The sequence below is a fragment of the Schistocerca americana genome, chromosome 4, assembly GCF_021461395.2.
Source record: "Schistocerca americana isolate TAMUIC-IGC-003095 chromosome 4, iqSchAmer2.1, whole genome shotgun sequence".
In the NCBI taxonomy this organism is placed as follows: Eukaryota; Metazoa; Arthropoda; class Insecta; order Orthoptera; family Acrididae; genus Schistocerca; species Schistocerca americana.
Window position 1 is genome coordinate 301593380 of NC_060122.1, and position 27449 is coordinate 301620828.

The following is a 27449-nucleotide window of genomic DNA, read 5'->3' on the forward strand; positions in this document are numbered from 1 at the left end:
TTGAAATATCTTATGTTTGTAATGTTTGTATATGCTGTAGTGGATAGCACTGCTGGCTGGTGTGCTGCAGGTCACAGTTTGAATCTGACCACCAGCAATTATTTGTTATTAAGTATTTATTATTTCTGGAACATTCTTGAAATATCTTATGTTTGTATATTCTGGAATATGTGCTATTTGTATAAACACCAGCATTCTGGTATATTTAATGTCCGCATAATTAATTGCACTCTCTGTCCAGGAATTCACTTGTTTTCTGGGTGTATAGTGGTGTTCATAATAAACATGATTTCAGTTCTAAGTGTTATATATCACTGATGACACTGTTTTCAAATTTAGACTTGATTCTGGTTACAATATGACAATATGGGTGGTTTCCCAATTTCAGTTTGTTTATCCCACAGCAGATTTTGAATTATCACACTCATCCAGAGAGGGGGGAATTAAAGATTAAAGATACAGGACCTGGACAAAGAACCTTAAGTTGTTGAGAATTTCAAAATAAGTATGAGGCAATGACTGAGAAACAGGGGAAAGAAACAACAGAACATGAATGGGTCGCTGCCAGAGATAGTGCAGTGAAGACAACAGAAAATCAAATATGCGAAAAGATGAACAACACAGGCTCAGTTGCCAAGCGAGAAGGTAAAACTGAAAGGTGGGAGGAACACTTGAAATGGCTTCACAAGGGAAATTAACTTTAAGACAATGTTGTAGAAAGAGAACGGGAAATTGATGAAAGATTGTTTGGGAGGTATGCTACTGTGAGTCAAGACAGGCACATAGACTAGACAACATCCCCTCAAAATTACTGAGATATTTGAGAGAACATACTATGACAAAACTATTCCACTTGATTTCCAAGATATATGATACAGGTAAAATACAATCAGATTTCAAGAACAAGGCAACAGCTCCTGTTTCGAAGGTAGGTGTTGACAAGTAGGAATATTATTAAATCATCATTTTAACAAATCATGGTTACAAAATACTGACACAAATTATTTACAGGAGATTGGAAAACTGTTATAAACTGACCTTCGGAAAGATCAGTTTGGATTCCAGAGAAAGTAGCAACATGTGAGGCAATACTGACCCTATGATTTATTTAGAAGATAGGTTAAAGAAAGGCAAACCTATATTTATAGCATTTTTAGACATAGAGAAAGTTTTTAGCAATGCTGACTGGACTCTTCGAAAATCAGAAGGTAGCAGGGATAAAATGCAAGGAGTTAAAAGTTATTTACAACTTGTACAGAAAGCAGGCTACAGTAATGTGAATCAAAGGGCATGAAAGGGAGGAATCCTCAGCGTTATTCAATCTGTACATCGAGCAAGAAGTAGAGGAAACTAAGGAGAAATTACAAAAGGGAATTAATGTTCAGGGTGGAGAAACAAAAGCTTTCAGGTTGTGGCACAGAAGGCAACAGACTTGGAGGATCAGTTGAACAGAATGGACAGTGTCCTGAAAATAGTGCACAAATGAACAACAACAAAAGTAAATCAAGTGTAATGGAAAGTAGTTAATTAAATCAGGAAATGATGAGGGAATTATATTAGAAAATTAGATACTCAAAGTAGCATGTGAGTTTTGCTGTTGAGGAAGCAAAACAACTGATGAAGGGTGAAGGGGGAAGGTACTGTATGCGGAGTAACCTTGTATGGAAGTTAAATGTGGATGATAAGCAGTTACGGCAAGAAGAGCATACAAACTTTTATGATTTGATGCCACAGAAGACTGCTGAAGATCAGAGGGGTAGATGAAATAACTGATGAACAGGTAATGAATCAAATTTAGAAGACGAGAAATTTATGGCACAGCATACCTAGAAGAAGGGATCACTGATAGCAAATGTCCTGACATATCAAGAAACTGTCATTTTGATGGGAAGTTTGTAAAGGGGTAGGGTGGGAGATGGGGGTGAAAGTTGTAGAGGGAGACCAAACCTTGAAACAAGTAAGCAGATTCAAATGGATATAGACTGCAGGAGTTATGAAGAGATGAAGGGCTAACACAGGGCAGACTAGTGTGGAGAACTGCGTCAAACTAGTCTTAAGACAGAATATCACAACAACTCATCTTTGAGCAGAGAACACATACTAAAAATTATTGAGGAAATCAAATTATGGCACACGACACTGTGACTAACACAATAAACATCATTAACATCTATCAATCTAACTGAAGTGTTCACACTATTGCATATGATATGTAAGACAAACAATAACTTCACAGAAATTACAATTAGTTCAAAGGTTATTTAATATAAAAATACAACATATAATTATGAAATATATATGACATGTAATGTGCACAATACCTTCAAGAAAACACAGTTAGTTAATATGTTAATGAATATAAATCATGTTTATCCACGATGGCTTCCAGTTTATTTATGGTTTAGTAGTACATTCTTTGAACTGCTATGCATTATTTATCACAGTTTTGGAGAGAGTAAGTGTAATGCAAAGCTGAAAATGCTTAAATCCCTAGGGATGAATAAACATAACTGTTGAAGAACCACACATATTATTCTTACTGTATTCTTCGCAATGGAAAAGCTAATATTAATCGCAGATGGAATAATTTGGCATTTATCACAGTAACAATTTATTGATAGAGGTGAAAGAAGTGGCAACTGACAGAAAAAAGCCTTAAGAACAACTGAGGTCTTGAACCCCAGACCTTTGGACTGGTAGTCTGAAATTTAAAGACTTAGCCACTACAGGACACAATCATTACTCTTAATGATTTTGGAAGGTGTGTGCATGAAACTGCTTAAAGACTAAATGATAGGAAATTGAAAATCATGTGAATCCTCACTGTGCCACTATTAAATCATTTAAAGATAAATCTCAAAGTGTTTGATAACAAAATAGTCCAAATGGAGCATACTGGAAACACACTTACTTCATCTAAAGATGCAAGGTATGATGTATCAAAACTTCCTTTGCAACTGTCATGTACATGCTTTTCAATCCGAACATGGATTAGAGAAGTTATGACTTCACTGGAAAGTCTCTCCAACAGCTCCATCTCAATAAGTTTCCTAAATAATTACATTTCAGGGCATTAATGTAAAAGCATATGCTAAATTCAACATAGGATGATGATAACAGCATGTATTACTACAAAATGATAATTTAAGAAAAATACAATAAAAATAAAATAAGAACCAGCTAAAGATACCAATTCTGCAGAGTAAGTTCCTAATTGGTTCATTTTGTGTACATAAGAGCATCAGTACTGCAGCTTTTAATTCAAGTAGTCACTTGAGATTCTGTCATGCACTAATAAACTTCATTTAAATAAAATTTGCTGCTCATCTCAGTTAAGAAGCACAATATTTCTAAGAACTTCAGTTTTAACTTACTTTAATACTCACCTATCATCTGTGATGTCAGATCAAATGTCAATTATGTTCTACATTACAATTCATAATTCCAGTTGGTGTTCTTATTTATATCCCCTTTCCGTAAATAAGTATACTTTGCAATTTGTAACTTTTAAAAACTTCCCTTTCTTTTCCTCTTCATTTTGTCCAACTAAACAACTAACTAAATCATTCCTTATTATGCATCTATAACTCATTACTTACAACATATGTATTTTCATTAAATAAAATCATCAGTTATTTTGATTCCATATAATGCACTCTTAATTACAATCCAGATTTTCCTGTGTCATATTTAACAACTGTCTCATAATGTGTTGGACAGACTTTTTCTCTAACATTAAAATATAAAGTTGCCACTTCACTCTGTCTCTATACAGTAATGAATATGTTATACTGCTGAACATCACTTATTTTTTACTGCACTTCTTTATGGCCATGTGCATATGATGCCACCAGACTTCTCATTTCCTATTCACTCTGTTTCCTAGCATATGAATTTTGCAGAACTCTGTCACTCTGAACTGTTTTTCTACACTGTTTCTCCTTGAGTAAGGACACCTGTCATATCAAAACTGGTCAATTTACAACACGTACTTTCAATTACAGCACTTTTTTCATAATTCCCTCTTACCTTTACACATTTAAAATTGAAAATGGTATTTTTGCATTCATTGATCAACATTATTGTGCCATTTGTTTTTGCTCTTCATGTTACTATCTCAAGTTATTTTCAAAACCGAGCAGAAGCTTTGAAGCTTTAAATCTCCATTGTTGACAATTTTTTTTCCATTCTTATTTTAAGAATGGAAAGTTCTTATTGGAGTATAAAAAATGGAAGGGGAAAAAGTAACAAGTTGTCATATACTCATAGCTGAGGGTTTGAGTTGTCTATAGGCACATAAATGAGACATTGTTGCTAAGCTTTGGGATGGATACTTCTTTAGGGCTAAAAGAAAAGACACACACACACACACACACACACACACACACACACACACACACACACACACACAAGATGTATGTTTGTTAATGCATGTTCCATTAATTCTGAGAAAGGATTCATTAAAAGCTTAGTACAGTCCTCAGTCTTATCTTGAAGTTTAGGATCCTTGACTGATACAGATTATCCCATTCACTTCATTATCCAAGAAGCAGCAATACATACTAATAATAGTGTAACTAAGTAAATCATCAATGTTTAGATGTATAGCCAACAAAATATTCAATAGTCAGTAAACTACTAATAAAATAGCAACAGTGAGTATATTAACGGGTCAGCACAGTTTGGACTTTGTGTGTATTCAATATTTTCTTTTGCAATGATGTTTCAGTGAAAACAGAAAATTTTTACCAATTATATGTATTCATAGCTCCAACACATATTATTGTGAATCTCACCTATTTGTCTCATGAAAGGCATCCAATATGGCTCGACACTGACAACCCTCAATTTCAGTGCCACAACCTCCACACACCACATTTTCACTATCTGCGACTTCATCTATATCTGCAACATTTTGTCAGCTTTAAATTAATAAAGTTGTTTTTTAAAACTAAAGGCAACAAGAGTTCTCAAATTCATATTTTACCTGTATCTTCTCTCATAAGAGGATAATATCCATCTCAAAAAAAATATGTAACCAAAATTAGATAACAGTAATATGGTAAACATAAGCTTGAAGTTTTTGGATCAATGATTCTTCCTTTGAGATGTTTCCAAGGACAGGAACTGCTTTGGACTGAAAGGTTTCTGCAGTTTTGGAATTCCGATGTACAGGTTGACAGATTTGACATTTCTTTTTCTACTATCAATCAATTTCAATCTTTCTTCCTGTTTTTCCTACTTAAGGGTCACAATAATTTAAAATAAAACAATGTTTCACTCTATCAGTTTCTGTTGTATCAGATACATTAGGTCTGCTACTTCTCTGTCGACTAAATGAAGGAAGAACATTTTGTGGTAGCCTCACAAGTAGCAGTTTCATACTCTATTTGAAACGCACTGCAAATACTGTCTTAAAACAGTTGATATAATAATTGTATTAAGTTTAAGATTCACAATTAAGTAATTAAGATTCACAATTATTTAACAAACTCTACATAGCTGTTTTTAAAATGGTTCAAATGGCTCTGAGCACTATGGGACTTAACTTCTGAGGTCATCAGTCCCCTAGAACTTAGAATCACTTAAACCTAACTAACCTAAGGACATCACACACATCCAAGCCCGAGGCAGGATTCGAACCTGCGACCGTAGCGGTCGCGCAGTTCCGCACTGTAGCACCTAGAACCACTTGGCCACTCCGGCCGGCAGCTGTTTTTAAATCACCTGTTTCATTGAGAGCAAAAGCCTAAGATCCACAATTATTTATTTATCAAATGGCTTCTTGACACATTAAAAAACACACATGTGCAGGTAATAACACAATGCAGAGTATTATACACATAATATAAAACATTACAAATGAACATCTTGGTTATTTATGTAAACTAATCAACTTCTGGGCTGCCAGCAGGATGTCTTCTGGTCTACCATTATATGACATTCTGCGGCATTCATCTGTGACATGTCTGAAGGTCTGTGGTTCTCTACAATTTCAAAGTGGGGATGTTTGGTTGCCCCATTTGTGTAGATAAATATGCATATCTGATATGTTTGGTCCTAGTTCTGTTTAGCATCAATAATGCTTGACATGGCAGCTCATATCCCAGTGATTTTTGAGCAATACTGGGCATATTATTATTTTGTTGTCCCATTCATTCTTGAGTCTGTGCATTGGTGAAGCTGAACCCATCTTCCATAGAAACCTTTGCTGTTTTTGTTGATGGTAGTTTAGAGTTACCTTGGGACGTAAAGTTAGTTCATGTAGCAGACAGTGACACTAAATGAACTGGCACCTACTGGTGGTAGGATAATCATGTGATTTCCTGACCACAAGACATATTCTATGTACCAAACTGACAAATTTTAAGTTGTCTCTCACTAGCCACCAGCAACACAATCTTATAATCTGTCAGCAACAAAAATTTTTTTATCATTTTTCCAATAACACAAGATGTTTTGACAGGTGCAAAGCAAGTTTTAAATCTAAATTAAAATGATTTCTCCCAGACAGATCATTCTATTCCATGGATTAATTTCTACTTAAAAACTGGTAGAGGAGGAAAAAACTTGTTTTAATCCCCATTGCATGAGAAGGACTAAAAAATAGCGTGTTCATTAATGTTAACACTAATCACGTATACATATCCTGTTGACCAACTCATTCCACATCATTTCAGTGAAAGAATCGTTCAAATGATCTATGATGTATGTAACTAACTAACCGTTGAACTTTAAGAACATAAAGGTAAAGTGTACTGTAACAGCTGTAAACCTAAAGTACTGTTTTTGTTGTTGTCTTCAGTGCAAAGAGTGATTTCATGCAGCTCTCCACATTGGTCTATCTTGTGCTAATCCCTTTATCACAGCATAGCAACTGTAACCTACATCTACTGAACTAACTTACTGTATTCAAGCCTTTGTATCCCTTTATAAATTTTACGCCCCATTCTTCCTAACATAGTGACAATTTCTGGATGTCTCATGACTTGTCCTATCAACTGATTCCATTCTTTACTCACGCTGTGCCATAAAATTCTTTTTTTCCCACTTCAATTCAGTACATCTTCATTATTTATTTCCTCTTTCCTTCAAACCTTCAGCATTATTCTGTAGCACCACATTTCAAAACATTCTACTCCCTTCTTGTATGAATTCTTAATTGCCAAATGTACTTCTGTACAAGGTACAACCTTCAGAAGATTTCCTAACAACTAAATTTATATTCAGTCAACAAATTTCTCTTTTTCAGCAACCCATTTCTTGCTATTGCCGGTATGGATTTCATAGCCTTTCTACTTCAGCCATCATCTACTTCACTACCCAAACAGTAAAAATCATCTACCACTTTCAGTATCTAGTTTCCTAATCTGATTCCGTCAGTATCACTTGGTGCACAATACACCACATGTTAGTTGCATGAAATTCTGTATGTATTGCTAGAAAGTGCTTTCTACTACATAAATTGTTTGGACTTCTTGTATTTATGTCCTTGTCTTTGAATTTAACTGAGCATATAACACCCAATTCCTCAAAAAATGCTCTTGTGGCTTAGCATTTCTTTCCACTGACACCTACAATTTAGGTAAGTTGAAGTTTCCAGTTTTGAGAGGAACTTGTAACCTTAACATAAATAGATGATACTACAATCTGGATCACCATGCACTATGACAATGAAGAGTGATTGTTATACAGTGGTAAAAACAGCAAATCTATCAACAATATGAATGCTAAAATAGTTCCACACTATCTATGGTACAGGGCTAAAAAGATCTACTTATTAGATATATAAAATTAAACTCAGTCTCAAAGAAAACAATGCATATTGCTAGGGAATGCCACATTTCATTTTTTGTTTCAGTTAATAACAATTTACACATATCCTCCAAAATACTGCAATTACTTATCTTTCAGTACTATATGAATACCATACACTTCACTTTGTGGTAATACAGACTGTTTACTAGGAAATGTTCAGGCAGACAGTTGGGAAGGAGAGGAAATGATTTAGACAGCAAGACGGGGGAGAATAAGTACACAGTGATAAGAGGGTAGAAAAGAATGGAAACCTGTATAAGTGGCGGGTGACAGGACAGGGAACACTCAGATGAGTGCAGATCACTACTGTTAACACTTTGACTCCTGGCCATATAAAGCTTGCGGCCTCTTAGAAAGCCAATTATTTTTAAGAATTTTCAATATTTTTTATTAATAAAAGTAGCCAACATTTAACTGTGACACTAACATTCCATGAAAGCCTGACACTATTACTCCTGGATTGCATAGTTTCAGCTTATTTGAATGTTTAGTTTATTTTACTTGTATTTTTAAGGAATGTTACATTTTGCAAGAAATGTATACGGAAGTCAAAAATTTTTAATAACCACATTAATCCCAATAATCTACTATTCTAATTTCAATAACTGGAAATAAACATCCAACAATACTGATTGTATATTATTACACATTAGTTTTGCACAGTATAATTTTTTTACTGATACATTCTGAAACATGGTACCTTACACATGGCAATTTTGCACTCACTGCGCTGTATGTTGTGCTATTCTTGCAGCCTTTCCTCTTTGGTTTTTCATTTTGGCTAAACATACTTTTCACATCCTCTGAATTCTTGTTTTATCTATTTCAGGGAATGCTTTCCTGTAGACAACCTACTCAGCTCGCCCCAAGCAGAACTCTGGAATTGTCCTCACACACTGGCAATTCTGCACACTACAACTTTGTGTATTTAGACAGAGGTATCTTCTTATTTTCTTACTGTACTATGGAGAACACATGCATTCTTCAGACACATAAGGAAACAATGTGCAGTGTTTGCATAATGTTGGTGCAGTATAGTGTATCAAGGCATATAAGTCCACAAGTTGCACAGTGATACATTTACATGTAATATCTTTGACTTTGTTTTTATACTTTGTTTTATATATTTATGCTGTTGTTGAATTTTGATGCTTGTATAGAGTACTCTCAGATTGCATTGTTTGAAAATGCCAGACAATAAATGTTGCTTCAAAGTTAATTTCATGCTTGTTGCAACATTTTTGGTGACTGCATTGTTATCTCCAATGGAAACTAACATAGTAACCATGCCGTGTAATACTGGACATCAAGTGCAAACCAACCACACCAACTGCACCATGCATCATCGACATACTGCGTCGGTAATGTCCTTTGAAAGTCGAGAGCCGGTCTACTGCGTCAACCGTGTTGTCCACAGAGAGCAATATGCTTCAATAAAAAATTCAGATACATGCTCAAAGGCAGACACTTCATTCTCATCATGGACCACAAATCGCAGACATATGCATTTCGTGAATTCCCGGACAAAGCATCACCGTGCCACCTTTGTCATCTGAACTTCATAGAACAGTTTACAACCAACATTGTTCATGTAGAGAGAGAATTTAATGACCCAGCAGATGCTCTCTCTCGCACTGGGGTGATCTCAAAGGCAATCAAATACAAGGCACTAGCTGCAGCACATTAGTCCGATGACAAAATGTGAGATGTCTTGACCTGGCCATCTACCCTTCAGCTATGCTGCATTCAATTAACATGCTTTTGTATTGTGACATCTCTGCATAAAAGCCATGACCCTTCATGAAATTGCGTCACTACACGATCTGTCTCATCCTGGTGTTTGTGCTACAGTGCGTTTGGTGAAAAGAACTCGTGTGTGGCCTAACACTGACAGAGACTGTAAGATCTTTGTTCACCAATGCACGGCCTATCAGCGTAACAAGATCACTCGTCATGTTAGTGGACTTCAAAATGGCTCTAAGCACTATGGGACTTAATATCTGAGGTCATCAGTCCCCTAGAACTTAGAACTACTTAAACCTAACTAACCTAAGGACATCACACACATCCACGACCGATGCAGGATTTAAACCTGCGACCGTAGCGGTCACGCGGTTCCAGACTGAAGCGCTTAGAACCACTCGGCCAACCGGTTAGTGCACTCCTCGTAATGTTTGTTCCACCTAACCAATGGTTTGAAAATGTCCACAATGACATTGTTGGACCGCTGCTGCCCTTGGAGGAATGTACTTACTGTCTGACTGTCACAGACCAATGTGCTGGCTGGAGGTACTCCCCATGTCTGATATTACTGCACAGACTATTGTCACTACATTTCTCGGTGGGTGGATTGCTCATTTTGACGTACCATTACGTATCAGTACTGACCGGGGAGGTCAATTTGAGTTTTATCTACTGAAGGCACTCACAACCCTGTTAGGTACGAAACACATCTGGACAAATGCTTACCACCCTGTAGTGAATGGTTTCATAGAATGCTTACAACATCAGCTCAAAGTATCTCTTCGGCATCACAAGTCACAACATTGGACTGAGACACTACCGATCGTGCTGCTGGGTCTCCGCACAGCCGTCAAAGATGATCTGAACACACCTGCAGCTGAGCTGCTCAATGGACAACCGAATAGACTACCAGGTGAGTTCCTCTGCAGCATGCCGGACACTGTCACTAATTCATCAAACTTCGTCAGCAAGTTACGCACACAGATGCGCCAACTCTGGCCTATTGCAGCAAGAGAGCGAGGGACTCATCGGACATTTGTCTTTGCTGATTTGTCAAGCTCCAAACAAGTTTTCATTCGACATGACACAGTACATAAACTTCTACAACCATCATATGATGGGCCTTATATTGTACGCAGCAGGGGTTAAAACGTTTAGAGTCACTATCATAGGAATGCCAACAACAGTTTCCATTCACTGCCTAAAACCAATATTTAGTGCTTCTGATACTGGTGCACACAAATCACCTGCCACACCATTTACGAACACATCTGAACCACCCACTACCCTGCCACATGTCGCTGATAACCCCCCACGGACATTGAGTTCTGCAGCTGACGACTCCACAAGAGCAACACCAGTCATCATGTGATCCGGACACTAGGTCAAGTATATTTGCAGATGGCATTAACACTTTGGAGGAGGGGGGAGTGATGTAGTGGTTGCATAGTGTTTGTGCAGTGTAGTGTATCAATGCTTAAATTGTACAGCAATTACATTTAGATGTGATATTTTTTACTTTGTGTTTATTCTTTGTTTTATACATTCATGCCATAATTGAATTTTGATGTTGTGTATTCTCAGATTGCACTGTGTGAATACGCCAAACAATAAATGCTGCATCGAAGTTAATTTCACACTTGTCACAACAAATGAAAAGCAAGTTTCCTCCACCATTTCACAGTTCTGTACTCAAAAGCCCCATAGGACATCATCTGATCAGATGTAAATTTCCTGAGCAACACAATGAAGACATATTAAGCTAGCCAATATGAATGATTAGATCGGAAGTCTACCAAAATTTTCACGTCCCGTCAACAAATGGGATTTGCACTCAAAGTGTCAACAGCTTCAACAATGCAAACTGGGCAATTATCTGATTCTATTTAGTGCATATATGCATTTCAGATTAATACACATTATTTAGCACACAATATTTATGTATTTAACACAACACTTAGAGATGAATACAGAGTACTGCACGCTAGATAATAGTAATGTGGCAATAATGAGAATTAGAGTGCCAGAAAACCAATAGAATCAGTTTTTGTTAGAAGTCTTATCAATAAACTTGGTAGATGGCAAACCGACCTGATTCAGTTTTATCAGAGTTGCAGAATACTTTAAATGACCTCCTGTAGAAATCTTCAGTTATAGCAGAATGGTTTAATGGAAGCTGTGAATGTAGTGTTGCCCTCAATAAAACTTTAAATTCTTCCACTACAGATCTCTGACCAAAGGCAAGATGATTCTTGGAGGCTGACAGATCATGCAATTTTTCCAGTTTCTCCAGGATTGGGAGAAACTGATGCAGTCGGTTGTATAAATTATTCACAGCATCTTTAAATCTTCCAAAGCCTTCATTTTCACCTTCACTTCCAGAAAGCTTGCTCCAAAATTCAGGAGCTATTTTCTGTCGTAAAATCTTCTGTATCCGAGACAGAACTAAATCTTCAAGAAAATGACCAAGATTGTGTTCTCTGACAACATCAGCTATGAAGGAAGTGTCTTGGGAGCCACTAACAGGTTCCTGCAAAAATATAAAAACAAGAAGAATTTAAATTGCAAAACTACAATAGGAAGTAAAAACTGTTTGGAAGAAACAGAATTACATTGGGAAAGTTTCACAAAAGATTTGTGTCACTGTATGTTATACTTCATATCATTTTTATTGGAAAAAATTTTCTGTCTAGTTTTGAAAAGTATGAATTTTCATTACTTGGTCATCTCTTACAATTGCATATTCAGATATAATATAATGTTAGTTCACTACCCTCCTTCTGAGCACTATATACAAGACCTAAATACTTACATTGCAGGAGACTAATGGCAGCGATTTGCCAATGCCTCTCTCTACCACAACAAAATCTTACTTATCCATCGAGCAGATCAATAGATGGTCTTTGTATGGTTTCAATTGTTCAGCAGATAGCCATGAAATCAATCAAAGTCCCAGATTTCAAAATCTAACTGATGCCCTTCCCTGGAGTGACTTTCATCAACAGCAGAGCTTCATACATCCAAATATACTGACACTTTAGAGTATATTCCAAGTCAATCTTACTAACTCTTCACAAATGCATACTTGGGTTCCTTTTACAAAAAATCAGACCCCCCCAAAAGCTTGCTTGAGCTGGTTTTTACATAGTACCAGTATCTTTCTATATTTTTCATGTCAAAGTAATTGTCTTTCCGATAACTGAAAAGTGACCAAGTCCAAACATCTATTAAAGACTTGTCGAAATGGTTTTTAAATTCAGAACACTCAATTCTCCACCTTCTTATAACTCCACATGAACAACTGTCCAAAAGCATGACTCAAATGGCAGCACATGAGATAGACTGCTAACAGCTGGAGGAGGAAAAGTGGGAAAAAGCGCATAAACTAATAGCTAAGGAAAAAGAAGCATGGATCAGAAGATATAACTGTGGGAAAAGAACAGCTTTTGGGGGAGGGGGGACAGCAAAATCGGTTGGGGACTGTGGGGAAAGAACAGCTTTTGGGGGAAGGGGGACAGCGAAATCGAGTGGGGAGTTTAAAAAATAAGGAAAGGTCCCTGAATGAGAGATACACATCAGTTGTGTGGACGAGGGGAGATACAGATGAAGGGATTTTAATAACATGTCATCTAAACCTTATTTTCTTTCAAAATTTACATTTATTAACACACAGAAAAAAAAATTACTACTGGCAGAAAATACATGGCTAGACAGGTGGGGTGAGGAAAGCGTCAGCCCAGATAATTAAAAAATAGAAAATAAAATCACAAGAAACAAAGTTAAGGTGAGTGGATTAGTGTCTGGTCTATATTTCTAGTATTTCTGTATCATACCATCACACTCAGTAAAATTAAATATAAAATGAATTTCATGGGCCAAATTCTTACCAAATTTTCTATTTTTATTTCATTCTGTTTCTTTCTTGCTTGCATTCATTGTCTTCAGTTAAGTTTATTACAAAATTTGGCAACCAATTTGTTCACACATGATAATTTGACTACAGCAGCTTTTTTTATACAGCTAAAATGACATGTGTATTCTCCACAGATGATGTACACAATTTAGCTGAATTCTTTTGTCTTGTGGTGATTTTACACAAAATTATTTCCAACAGAAGGTAACGTGTGATATTTTTTAGTCTTGTGCTGTTTGAGACTTTCCCAACATACCCGCTGCTTCATCAATTCATGGGTGTCAAGTAGGATAATGTTTCAACAAGATAGCTACTCGTCATCTTCAGATGCTTACTGACGTGTTGCTGCAACGGCTCACCAATATAAAGGCTGACTCGCTAGAAAATCGCAGGTGGCAGGGGTGGGGCTATAATGTCATCATGGATGAATCATAGAGCACAGTGACACTCAGTGTCCCCTGCCAGAGAAACAGGCCATAGTCTTTGCATTCACAAAGCAGGAAAAGCAAGGCCACAAATAGCAGCCCAGTGTGCACATGGGAGGGCAGTATGTTGGTGCCCAGGTTAAGTGTGTAGAGTGTGATTTTCCATCTGTGTTGACTCAGATACGTTCGTCTGCAGCTGGCAATGTCTTAGTACCACCAATGCTGGTTTCTCATGCCTTGCTGAGTTGAAATCCCGTGTCTCTACTGATCTTGTCATTATTTATATGAATTTCGACTGCTTCTTTAATGACGGAGTCCCACTACATGGAAGTAGGCAAAAGGATCTTTGTCTATCTATAGTTCATGCTGTGTTCCATGTCAAGACAATGTTCAGCCACAGCAGACTCTTCCGGCTGATCCAGTCTGGTGTAACGTCTATGTTCAGTGCATCTATTCTTAACAGATCTGGCTAATGTATGATTTCCCACTCTGGCACGGGACTTATATATCCCTGGTTTCCTGAGACCTAGGTTATCTTTAACATAACCCAGCATAGTTTGCACTTGCACTGGAGTGCAGAAGACACATTTTATTTGATGTAAAAACCATGCTCAAGGAGTTCTCCGTTTCTTCTCGCTGTTCTTGAGCTTTAATGTGTGCAAGTTTAAAAGCATTGTGGATCTGTTTATCAGAATACCCATTTTGTACAAACACAGAGCGAAGATGGCTAAGTCTGCTGAGAAGCTCCCTGCACCTGACACAATTCTAACCCTATGATGAAGAGTCCATAACACGCCATTACATTGAGACGGGAGATGGCAGCTCGTGGCTTGTAGATATAGGTCTGTGGAAGTCAGTTTACCAAACACACTGTGACCCAAGAAACCATCATCTTTTCTATGCACCCAAGACACCATGGACTGGAAGATCTCCTTTTTTCTCTGAAGCAAATGCTGGGATAGCAGGAGTTAAAGTGTTCCAGAAATGCTGGAAGCTTTGCTCCTCCGTATGGTCAAACTACAAAAGTGTCATCCACATACCTCCAAAAAAATTTAGGTTTCAACACTGTCTTCGATAAAATGGTTAGCTACTACGGGAGACAAAGGGCTACCGATAGCAACACCATCAGTCTGCTCAAAATAGTGTTCATTAAATAAAAAGTACAATGTTCTCCTCCAACTTAGTTCCTATAAGTTGTAATAAATCCACCAAAGGTACTCGTGTGAACAGAGACCACATTGAAACTCACTAATACATCAGTTGGTTCAAGAAGCAAAGTCTTCAGGCATATAAAACCTTCTGAGTCTCGAATGTGCTGTTGACATTTTCCTACCATCAAGCTTAGAAGAGAAGCCAGATGTTTCGACAGGTGATATGTTAGGGCACCTATATTACTCACTAGGGGTGAAGATGAATCCCTTCCTTATGGATCTTAGGCAGCCTATAAAGTCGTGGTAGAACTGGCACTTGTGCTCTTAAACTCTTTTTAAGATGTTTGGGAAACTGGCTGGATTTGAGGAGTGTGGTTGTCTTCCATTATAGCATGTCAGTTGGATCCTTCTGGAGACGACGACACGCTGAGTCCCACAGTAAATCCGTCGTATTACTGATACAAGATGTTGCAGGCAAAAGAACAATAGCATTTCCCTTCTCAGCAGGTAAAATCACTATTTCAGTGTCTTCCCTTAAGGCAAAGAGAGTTTTCCTTTCTTCAGTGTTAATGTTCTGCTTTGGTGCGGGCATCCTGGTTATGGCCCTGCAACCCTCTTGCCTTATTTCTTCAGCAGTCTCTCTCGCAAGTTTCAGGACACCTTGCTAGCCAAAGTCGCTGTAATTGTTCATTTACAAATTTTTTACATAGTTTTCACTTTTTAGAAATACCAATTTGACTATCTGTTACGACGATTCCAAAATGGGCCCCGGCCCAAAACTAGTCAGCGAGTGACTAAAGAAAGTGAAATCTGCAACTCTAGCTGGTTTTTCATTGTACTGATTAACATTTATGAATTTCCAGCACGCTAGAAGTTCATAAAGTACTCTTCACAGTTTATGTCCTGTTTCTATTAATAAATCTGCTCCAATGAATAACAATCTAACAGCTGCAAATGCCTCATCTATGCATGGACAACTGGACTGAGTATCTAGTGTGGTACAGACTAATTTTCATCACTACAGTTACAAACATTAGCTGATTGATAAACATTAGCTGATCTGTGTTCCCAGCTCATTAAAAAGCTGTATGAAAAGCATTAGTTAACTTATTCTATCTTTTATACTTTACTGAGCTGAAATGACATCAGAAGTCATATAAAGAAAAAACTGTGATATTTAGGTAACGAAGGACATCATATGGTACCATAACAAGGACATATCCAAGATCACAATGACCCAATTCAGACTGTCAGCACTGTTTACATGTGATGTGACATAAAGAATGAATACACTAACAACTGTTGTGATTCAGTCACTTGACTGGAATGTAATCAAACATTTGTTTTCAGTTTTAGAGTAGAGGATCTGTGGCCAGCCCCTTGTCTGTCACCACTGGTACTATATTGCATGATGAAAAGGCACAAAATTACTGTGTAAACAACTAAAGACTATTCTGCAATGAATCATATTGGAGCACAACAAATGAAGGGGAAATGAACAACAACTCAGCACCAACATCTAATTTAGACCTTTAACACTATCAATTGTGCCAGTGAATCTAACGTTCACATCCAATAAGCATATCACCAACATACTTTGTGCTTTCACTTCATTAGACAAGTTAGAGGTGTCAACATTGAATCCGGGAAATGAACACATCCCATCATGATTGGAAACAGCAACTGGACTATCATGAAAGAAGGAAGGTGGTGGGTGGATGCACAGTGGGAAGGTGCAGTGTACCCATGACACTCCAACCAGGTGCACGATTCTGCCACATCAGCCTGTGGTTCATAATTTGGGCTGTGCATAGACCATTTGGCATTGACTTTCATGTTATTTTAGATATGGAGAGGTTATTTAGCCACTACAGTGTTTATTATACGTGGCATAATGCAAACACAAATAATATTATGTTACGAACTGACAGAGGTATTTTTCTGAGCCAGTAAATTCTACTAACAACAAAAGAAACAATGGCCCAGTGGAGTGTTTGCCCAAGCATTGGTAGTAACGAGGGGAGGAAATGGTGAAGCATGTGGTAGGAGATGACAAGAGCATATAGGAAATTTCTTGTGTGCACACCACTATAGCAACATTAGCAATATAGATGGATCAGTATATACGAGGGATTGGAAACTAATGTATCAAATATCATAGTATAAAAAGGATCCAACTAATAACAAATGAAACTGTATACTTCTACCACTAAGCAGATATGTCACCACAAAAACCACAACATGTATAGGCATACTGTAATTATATGAGAACATACTGAAAAGAACAAAGAAATGGGGAAAGAAAAATGTGGGACAGGACTTAACCAACAAATGGTATAGCCACACCCCATTTATATGAGCGTATATTGTAATGATCAAAGGAACTAGTGAAGAAAAATGTGGGACAGAACTTCAGTGAAAGCCTACCACAAAAAGTGCTGGTTCTGTTGTGTAATCAACACTGCAGTAACAATCATGTCCAATGTACTTCTCATTTCCTTTTTGCTGACTGCTTTTCAATGCCATCTCTATATCTTGTCACCATTTTTTTCTACTTAATTAAAACCCTGCAGAACTGCAGTATTCTGAGGTGAGATGGAAGCCACACAACATTCAGCAATAACCACAGTACAAATAATGATAGTGAAGCATTAGTATCTGTAGGAGTCAAAATTTCAACTGGCTATTAAAGTAGTGTCTGTGGGTTTTAAACATCTAAAAATGTATCACACTGTATGCCATTGTATGATAATTGAGAAGATCCATAATGCACCTCTGGAACAAATGCTTCCAGAAGATTATGGGTAACATGTAACAATCAATAAAAGTGCCTGTAAGACTGTGTCACACTTTCTTATGTCCACTTACAAGTGATGGAATTTTCTTAAAAGCTCTTGACGTGGCTTCCCTCTCAGATGTAAGGAACAGTCAGTTACCGATATCAGGCATTGGCTTCTTCCCATAATGTGGTGATAATATGGCAAATGAAAACGTGTGTTCAAACAGAAAGGAAAGAGAACAACGATATTATCTCTTTTGCGTCTACATTATCTTTTTGGAATGTATGATATTGATGACGATGATGGTGATACAGTGGTATGGGCACATGGCTACCAGATCTTTATTGTCTTTTTGGTGTGTAGGTTGTGGTGACAGATTGATCAGTAGTCTAGCCTGAGGTTTAGGATAGACTGAAAGTTGGCAGTTTGGTTTCGGGTTGGCGATGATGACTATCAATATGATATTTATTTCTAACGACATACTGATCTGTAGTGTAGCCTAAGGTTAGGTTAGGCTGAAAGGTGGCAGTTTGGGTGCGAGTTTGTGAAGTGATATGGGACGCTTCAATTAATCAAGAGATTCTAGTATTTACAGAGGATGGCAGGCTCGGCCAGTATTACGTATGGAATCAGTCAAATACAGTAATATTTTATCTTTTACGATATAGGCAGTACTGTACATCATTAGATGCACGATATGTTAACAGTTTTCGATTCAATATGTATGAAAGTGACTGTGCGCTAATGAGAGGAGAATGGGAGAGAGACAATACCATTTATCTAGTTTTTGACAGGTCTGCATTTTATATATTTTATTCACATTCCACTCAAAGTACTTGAAATGGCGTTGACAGTCACGATGTTTAGCCCCTAAATAAATAAATAAAACAAATAGAATGTAAACATATATGCGAAAAGATCCGGCGAAATGATTTTAACCACAGAAACCACGTTCTATTTAATCTGCAGTTCCAACGGGCATTCTTGAATAAGTAAACAAAAAGAGACATAAAAACTTGGACGGTATGAATAACGTCCATCAGAACCATACCTCCGCTTTTAAAATCGGAAAAACTTCAAGGAAGTTCTCATACACCTTCGACGGAATTTCGAGTGTCTGTACACTTGCGTTTGACATCTTCTTATCTTAGAGACTGTAATATTTCTGAAATAGTTCTAATGCGGAGAGACATTATTCCGGATAAACTATCACCATACGACCACTTATTCCCTGTGATAACAAAAACATATTTACATCTCAAATAAAATCACTCTCATCTTGGCATTTGAAAACTGTACCACTGTCGAAGTTATTATACCTCAAGCAAGGTGGCAACCGGAAAACATTGTCTGCTGAATCAATTAAATAACGGCTTTTTGATTAATTTCTGAAAATGTTCAGTCCCATACTTAAATTATATGACTTCAATATAATACTTTTACATTGCGCAGCTTTTTTATTATACGCAATTTTGTGTCATGAATTTTTAAGTCGGGTGTATGTAAAATCTTTGGTATGTTTACAAATAAACAGCACGTTGATGGCTATATGTATATGAGAAAAAAACATTGTGACTGTGGGAAAAACATTAAACCTGTAGTGTTTGGAAAATGCAAACCTCTGTCAGTAAGTAGAAAGTCACCAATCTAACAAGTAAATCATAAATATACGGTGATATTTGGAAATAAACTTTTCGCACAATAAGTTCATGTTCCCAGACTGTGGCTAAGCCATGTCTCCGCAATATCCTTTCTTTCAGGAGTGCTAGTTCTGCAAGGTTCGCAGGAGAGCTTCTGTAAAGTTTGGAAGGTAGGAGACGAGGTACTGGCAGAAGTAAAGCTGTGAGTACCGGGCGTGCGTCGTGCTTCGGTTGCTCAGATGGTAGAGCACTTGCCCGCGAAAGGCAAAGGTCCCGAGTTCGAGTCTCGTTCGGGCACACAGTTTTAATCTGCTAGGAAGTTTCAAGTTCATGTTATTCATGGAAATTTATGTCATGTTATAAACACAGAGCCAGTCTTCGACCTTATTATTTCTGGCTGGTACAATTTTGGTTTCCTGTACAAAGGTGTTGAATTTCTCAGTTTGTGTCTTGTGGCTTGAGCATTTTCTAATAAACGTTTTCTGGTTGTACTTTGTAGTTTAACGTTTTAGTTTTTATGTGAAAAGGACGTTTAAGTATGGCGTGAACGTAAATATTAGTGTGCGGTACATGCCAGTCAGTTAATGCAGCCTTTATTTGACCCTCATATTCGTTGGCCTCACAAACTCACAACCGAATGAATTCATTTAAACCTAACGTTGGCCAAGGGGTGCGCTACTAGAGATCAGACTTACACTACAACAAAGATTTCGTGGGGGTCCGATTCTAGCCGAAAAGTGTTTTAAGTATTTACGTATCGGCTATTGTATCTAAATGAGCATTTTTTTTAATTGACACTTTTTATCTATTCCCACAAGTTTTAGGAAATATTGAAGAAGACTTATTCTAACTATGCAATATATACAAAGACATGAAAATTTATAAGTCTACTTTTTTAATCAAATTCATAGAAGGTCACAATCCACCAGATTGGTTCACCAGGCAGTGATAGGCCTAGGCCTACATAACTAGTGGGAGGACTGCAAGTGCAATTGGATGGCCCAATTAGTTAAGATTACTGCTTACAATATGAAGTAGATTCCCATATGAATCTTGATCTGCTATATATATTTTTATTTGTTTCAATATATATGCGTATAATGGGCTTGGGCAAAGAATGAAAGACCGAGCGATGTGGCGCAGTGGTTAGCACACTGGCCTCGCATTTGGGAGGACGACGGTTCAATCCCGTCTCCGGCCATCCTGATTTAGGTTTTCCATGATTTCCCTAAATCACTTCAGGCAAATGCCGGGATGGTTCCTTTGAAAGGGCACGACCGATTTCCTTCCCCATCCTTCCCTTACCCGAGCTTGCGCTCCGTCTCTAATGACCTCATTGTCGACGGGACGTTAAACACTAATCTCCTCCTTCTCCTCCAAAGAATGAAAGAGGAGAAATACTAATTGACTTCTGTAATAAATTTTAGCTAGTAATAGCTAATACTCTGTTCAAGAATTACAAGAGGAGGAGGTATATGTGGAAAATTCTGGGTGATATGGGAAGATTTCCGTTCGATTACAGCACAGTCAGACAGAGATTCCAAAATCATATACTGGATTGTAAGGCATACCCAGGAACATATATAGGCTCAATACACAATGAAAGTAAATCTAATCTAATCTATAGTGGTGATGAAGAGTAGGCTGAAATTCAAGAGATTAGTCAGGAAGAATCAATACACAAAGAAATGGGATACTGAAGTACTAAGGGATGACGAGACACACATGAAGTTCTCTAAGGCTGTACATACAGAAATAAGGAATAGCTCAGTAGGCAGTACAGTTGAAAAGGAATGAAGATCTCTAAAAAGGGCAAGCACAGAAGCTGAAAAGGAAAACGTAGGTACAAAGAAGGTAACTGTGAAGAAACCATGGGTAAAAGAAGAAATACTTCAGTTGATTGATGAAAGAAGGAAGTACAAAAATGTTCAGGAAAACTCAGGATTACAGAAATACAAGTCGCTAAGGAATGAAAGGAATAGGATGTTCAGGGAAGCTAAGATGAAATGGCTGCATGAAAAATGTGAAGAAATCGAAAAAGAAATGATAGTCGGAACAACTGGCTAAGCATACAGGAAAGTCAAAACAGCCTTCGGTGACATTAAAAGCAAGGGTGGTAACATGAAGAGTGCAACAGGAATTCCACTGTTAAATGCAGAGGAGAGAGCGAGTAAATGGTAAGAGTACATTGAAGACCTCTATGAGGGGAAGATTTGTCTGATGTGATGGAAGAAGAAACATGAGTCGATTTAGAAGAGATAGGGGATCCAATATTAGAATCAGAATTTAAGAGAGCTTTGGAGGACTTAAGATCAAATAAGGCAGAATGATAGATAACATTCCATCAGAATTTCTAAAATCACGGGGGGAAGTGGCAACAAAACAACTATTCATGTTGGTGTGTAGAGTGTATGAGTCTGGTGACATGCCATTTGTCTTTCAGAAAAATATCATCCACACAATTTCGAAGAGTGCAAGACCTGACAAGAGCGAGAATTATCGCACAGTCAGCTTAACAGCTCATGCATCCAAGTTGCTGAGTAGAATAAGATACAGGAGAATGGAAAAGAAAATTGTGGATGTGCCAGATGACGATCAGTTTGACTTTAGAAAAGGTAAAGGCACCAGAGAGGCAATTCTGACAGTGCATATAATGGAAGCAAGGCCAAAGCAAAATCAAGACACGTTCATAGGATCTATCGACGTGGAAAAAGCGCTCAACAATGTAAAATGGTGCAAGATGTTCAAAATTCTGAGAAACATTGGGGTAAGGTATAGGGAGAGACGGTTAATATGCAATATGTACAAGAGCCAAGAGGGAATAATAAGAGTGGTTGACAAAGAATGAAACGCTTGGATTAAAAAGGGTATAAGACCTGGCTGTAGTCTTTCCCCCCTGCTGTTCAATTGGTACATTGAAGAAAATGATGGAAATAAAAGAAAGATTCAGGAGTGGAATTAAGATACAAGGTGAAAGGATATCAATGATATCATTTGCTGACAACATTGCTACCATGACTAAAAGTGAAGAAGAATTACATGATATGTTAAATGGAAGGAACAATCTAATGAGTACAGAATATGGATTGAGAGTAAATCAGAGAAAACCGGTTAACAATAAAAGTAATATTGTAGAACAAAAGCAAACTGGTGCTTTTCATTTATTAAAAATGAAAGTAATGAGAAGTAGCAGAAATGAGAGTAGTGAGAAACTTAACATCAGGATTGAGGAAGTTAAAGACTACTACAACCTAAGCAGCAAAATATCCAATGATGGACAAAGCAAGGAGGGCATCAAAAGCAGACTAGCATTGGTAAAAAGGGTGTTTCTGGCCAAAAGCAGTCTACCAGTATCAAACATAGGACTTAATTTGAGGAAGAAATTTCTGAAATGTATGTCTGGAGCACAACATTGTATGATAGTGAAACATGGACTGTGGGAAAGCCGGAACAGAGGAGAATCAAAGCATTTGAGATGTGGTGCTACAGGTGAATGTTAAAAGTTAGGTAGACTGATAAGCTAAGTAATGAGGAGGTTCTGTGCAGAATCAGAGAGGAAAGGAATGTGTGGAAAACACTGCAAGGAAAAGGGACAGGATGATGGGACATCTGTTAAGACATCAGGGAATGACTTCTGTGGTAATAGAGTGAGCTGTAAAGGGCAAAAACTGTAGAGGAAGATAGAGATTGGAATACATCTATCAAAAAATTGAGGACATAGGTTGCAAGCGCTACTTTGCAATGAAGAGGTTGATGCAGGAGAGGAATTTGTGGCAGGCCGTATCGGACTAGCCAGAAAACAGATGACCCAAAAAAGAAAGGACAAGTATGCCTTTATGTATAATATTTTTCTTAAATTTATCATTTTAGTGTTTCACAAGACAAAACTGCATTTATTGAACATTAGAAACTGTTGTGTTTACAGTTGTTCGATTTAGAGTTTTAAATATTATGTTCTGGCATTGTTATTGTTGCAAAGAAAAAAGAAAAACAGTGTTTCACAGATGGAAATGCATTTCTAAATAGTTAATTTGCTTATTCTCAGTGTAGGAATCGTGTGGATATTATTTTGTTACAAAGCGAATATGTCAAAATCACACAGGTTTTTGTTTGAAGATTTTGTATTAGATGAAAGATAAGTATTGTCATTGTCCTGTTTTCTTCCTCTTTACACACTATGCTGTCGCATTTGTGTCACACATCACATCATCATTACATTATCGGATGAGGCCAACATAGAGTATAGGTAGGTTCAGCTGAGTCAAGTAGGACTGGAACAGATGCACAGTAAGACGTCACATGTGAGGCATTCTGGTATAATGGCGATATTTGTATGCTCAGATTGTCACCAACCCTGTAATAAACTGTAAAGAGGTGAAATGTTGCTTGTGTGCTGGTCCAGTGGTTGCCTTGAGCTTCATCTTGTACAACAAAGGTATAATTCTCAGCAAAATCAGAAAACACCAATACCTCACCTGCTTTAAGTTCATTTCTAAATCTTTTTTTCTAATTCTGATTGTCGAATGGCTACAAATAATTGATGTCTCTGATCTTCTCAACGTACACAACATTTTTTATATGACACCAAAAGAAAAAGTCCTCTGAGGTTAAACTGGGCTTTGTGATGGCCAAGGTATTGGCCCAGCCCTGCCTATCCACCTTCCTGGAAAGCAAGTGGTTACTGAAATGAGGTGGGGCGCCATCTTGTTCGAAAAACACAAGCCCCTTTTCCATCTCAATATCATCCATTTGGGGGAAAGACATGCTTTGTGAACATGTCACAGTAAATGTCCCTGTTTATTGTTTTTTCTACAAAATCGAAAGGACCAATCACACAATCTTCCATCAAACTGCACCAGACATTAACTTTGTGAGAGTCACATTGATGCTGAATAACTTCATGTGGATACTCTGTCCCCCAAACTCTGCAGTTATGACGATTAACTGTTCCACTGACATGAAATGTAGCCTAATCAGAAAAGAGTATCTTTTTTTAAAAAATGACATCGTCATCAATTGTGTGTAGAAAGTCAACAACAAACTCATACCTTTAGATTTTATCAGTAGGTTTTATTTCATGCAACAGTTGCAATTTGTAGGTGTGCAACTTAAGTCTTTTACGCACATCATACACATTACCCTTAGGCACTCCTAACTGTAGACTATGTCTGGCCAATGACTTCTGCGGGCCTTGAACACACAAAACACGGATCTGTCCAACAACATGTTCAGAAGTTCTCGGTGTACCTGGTGATTTTGTTTTAAAACACTACTGGTTTCCTTGAAAGACTTTAGCCAATGACGGATAGTTTTTGCTGTAGGTGGATCACCACCATACTGATGTCAAAAATTATGTTGCACTGTTATAACTGACTCAGTTTTCACAAGCCAGATAAGACACTGCAGCTTCTGTTGTGGAGTACACATTGTTGCTGAGTTGCTCTGCAATGCACTGCAATGAACTGAGGGAACAGAGGAAAAACACAGCACTGGTGCCATCTCAAGGTCAAGCAGACCTGCCAGCTGCAGGGTAGCCAAACTTGGAGAGTTGATGAATGAAACACCGCAAACTAGAATGGTGTATGTTACTTTGTAGAGATTCTAGGACACATTAAAACTATTGCGTTCTTTTTCAAACAGCTTGTATTGTGTTTGGATACCAATTGACACATTCCCACATTCCACTTGGTAGTGAGGTACTGCAAATACAGTTGTTGTACATATAAATAACTAAACTTCCTCTGTCTAGGCCATTTATGGTAACAAATCAATTTGGTGCCCAATTCATTGCTCTTCATTTGTGATCAGTTTTGGCAAAGCAGTCTAAAGTGGATTGACGATAGCAGTAAGGCAAATGCCATTTTGAGATTCACTGGATGAAGTGTAATCCACCGACAAAGGAGGTAACGTGTAAAACCATTGTTTGACCGAGGCTTGAATGTTGCTTGTCAGTCTGGAATTCATACAAGCTAGAGTGGATAGAGGAAATAGAATCCAAAAGAAAGCAGTACATTTCAATACAGGTACATGTAGTGGGCACTAAAGCTCAGGAAACTCCAGTGGCTGACATTGCAAGATAGGGCATTCTGCATCACAATGTGGTTTCCTGTTAGAGTTCATTGAGTAATCATTCCTAGAAGAGACAGCCAATATATTGCTTCCTCCTATATGCAGTACATCTAGTGAAAAATGCCATATTAGTAATGTTGCCACAACTAACAATTTGTATAAAATATCCCCCAACATCCAAAAATGTCATAGCTACACATAATGGACAACAGGTAGAGTATGTCTAGTAATGTTGCGTAAAATTTACACATCCTTAGGTCACAGATGCTATTGAACATTTTACCACTCTGGTGCTTGCAAAACCAGTGCTGCACTGAAGCTGGCTGATAAGTTACCAGTGTTCATCCTGACAGCAGTTTCTCAGTGGTGGCTCAGACGCGTAGGATCTTGTCTCTGTAGTCATCAGTGATCCATCTGGCTGCATATCCTAACCGGTCACCAAACGACCAAAAAGCCATTTGGATCTGCTTGAAGCAAAACAAAGTAATGCTTCATGGGATCAAATCTTACTCCTTTCATTTAAGAATCACATTACAGGGAAAAATTACTTGATGTAATCAGAAAGGTGCCAAAGTCCTGCAAGAGACTTCTATAAGAGGTTCAGTTACCAATTCTAAATAACATTCTTATTGATCCAGTAATGAAGAATTATGGATGCTAGGCAGATAGTGGCATCAGAAGGGATAACACTCGCCATATGAAGGATGCTAATTTTTTCTAGTGTGCATTGTAAACATTTTGAAATTCGGGGAATGCTTTATATAGCAGGTTTCACTCTTTTTCTGTAATAGTATGCACGAAGCTTACTTCATTGTCCCATATCAAAAATCACCTTGACACTTGGTTTGAGCACACTAATTTGGGATCTACCTCAGGAGTAAACCACAAATTTTCATACATCATTGACTTTCCTACATCAGTAACTTGCTACTAAGTGTAACTGATACGTTCAAATCTATTAGGTTTGCTGGTGATACAAGTGAAAGATTTTGCAAATTTGATTGAGGACTGAACAGTAAAGCAAATAATATAGCAGAGAATCAGTTCCTGGTGTACAGTTCAATGATTGGCCTGTAATTAAAACAAAAGTCAATAGATTCAGTTTCTCATGAGCAGTTCTACTACAAGTGACATTCTGTTCTCTTACAGCGGTGACAGGATTAGTAAAGTGGAGGGTGTCAGATTTCCAAGATTGATTAACAGTGTGAAGCTCTTATGGACTTCCTGCATTTGTATTTATTTATTAATTTTTCTGTAATATTACCCACTGTGACAGGATTAGTAAAGTGGAGGGTACCAGATTTCCAGGGTTAATTAACCATTTAAAACTCTCATGGACTTCCTGCATTTGTAGTTATTTATTTATTTTTCTGTAATATTGCCCATTGTCAGCACCTGTGACAAGGTGCTTTGTTTGCATACTGTAATTATTTTGATGCAATATGCGCTAATATTTAATGGCTGTGAGCCAAAAATGTTAATAATTTTGTACAGTTAATTGAAAGTGACATTTTTGTACTTTCATTGGTTGCTGTGTACAGGAATAAAATAAAGGCACTCTTACAAAATTATTGTACATATATTCATGATGTATTGCAGATGCATGTCCGGTTGGTGCCCAGTGTAACGAAAACAGTAAAATCAGCACAGAAAGTGTCACATGTGATGATGAAGCTGGATCCCTCAAGCTTGTGGCAGTAGCAAGGGAAGCGCCAATGCCTGATGGTTCCCAAGTGTATGAACTTGTATGGCAAACACCACCGTCTGTTATCTTACCATCAGTAACTCTTCCTGAAAATGGGGTAAGTTACATTTTTTACTGACTCATAACATATTGAGAATTAGGTCAAAATGTCTGTATGTGACAGTATTTTCATGAACTACCGAATAAACATCTAGTGCTAACTGCT

General features: G+C 37.5%; 2 protein-coding genes across 4 annotated transcripts in view; one reads left to right on the forward strand and one right to left on the reverse strand.

The window, feature by feature from the left end:
* The window catches only part of LOC124612551 (anaphase-promoting complex subunit 2), a 115364-nt gene extending 96242 nt beyond the window's left edge, over positions 1 to 19122 (reverse strand). Inside the window, exons 1-4 of the mRNA XM_047140826.1 lie at positions 18882 to 19122; positions 11653 to 12091; positions 4797 to 4905; positions 2912 to 3050 (exon numbers count right to left, since the gene is read on the reverse strand). Coding sequence (XP_046996782.1) covers positions 2912 to 3050; positions 4797 to 4905; positions 11653 to 12091; positions 18882 to 18968 — 774 coding nt within the window. The 5' untranslated portion in view covers positions 18969 to 19122. The remainder of the gene's footprint in view (positions 1 to 2911; positions 3051 to 4796; positions 4906 to 11652; positions 12092 to 18881) is intronic.
* A 240-nt stretch (positions 19123 to 19362) lies between these two features.
* LOC124613245 overlaps positions 19363 to 27449 on the forward strand; it is a 160652-nt gene continuing 152565 nt past the window's right edge. Inside the window, exons 1-3 of one of the 3 annotated variants that reach the window (XM_047141929.1) lie at positions 19383 to 19457; positions 19591 to 19640; positions 27139 to 27341. In XM_047141929.1, coding sequence (XP_046997885.1) covers positions 27255 to 27341 — 87 coding nt within the window. In that variant the 5' untranslated portion in view covers positions 19383 to 19457; positions 19591 to 19640; positions 27139 to 27254. Of the gene's footprint in view, positions 19458 to 19590; positions 19641 to 26067; positions 26138 to 27138; positions 27342 to 27449 lie in introns of those variants that run through there. The other 2 variants (XM_047141928.1, XM_047141930.1) reach the window with 2 other exon arrangements.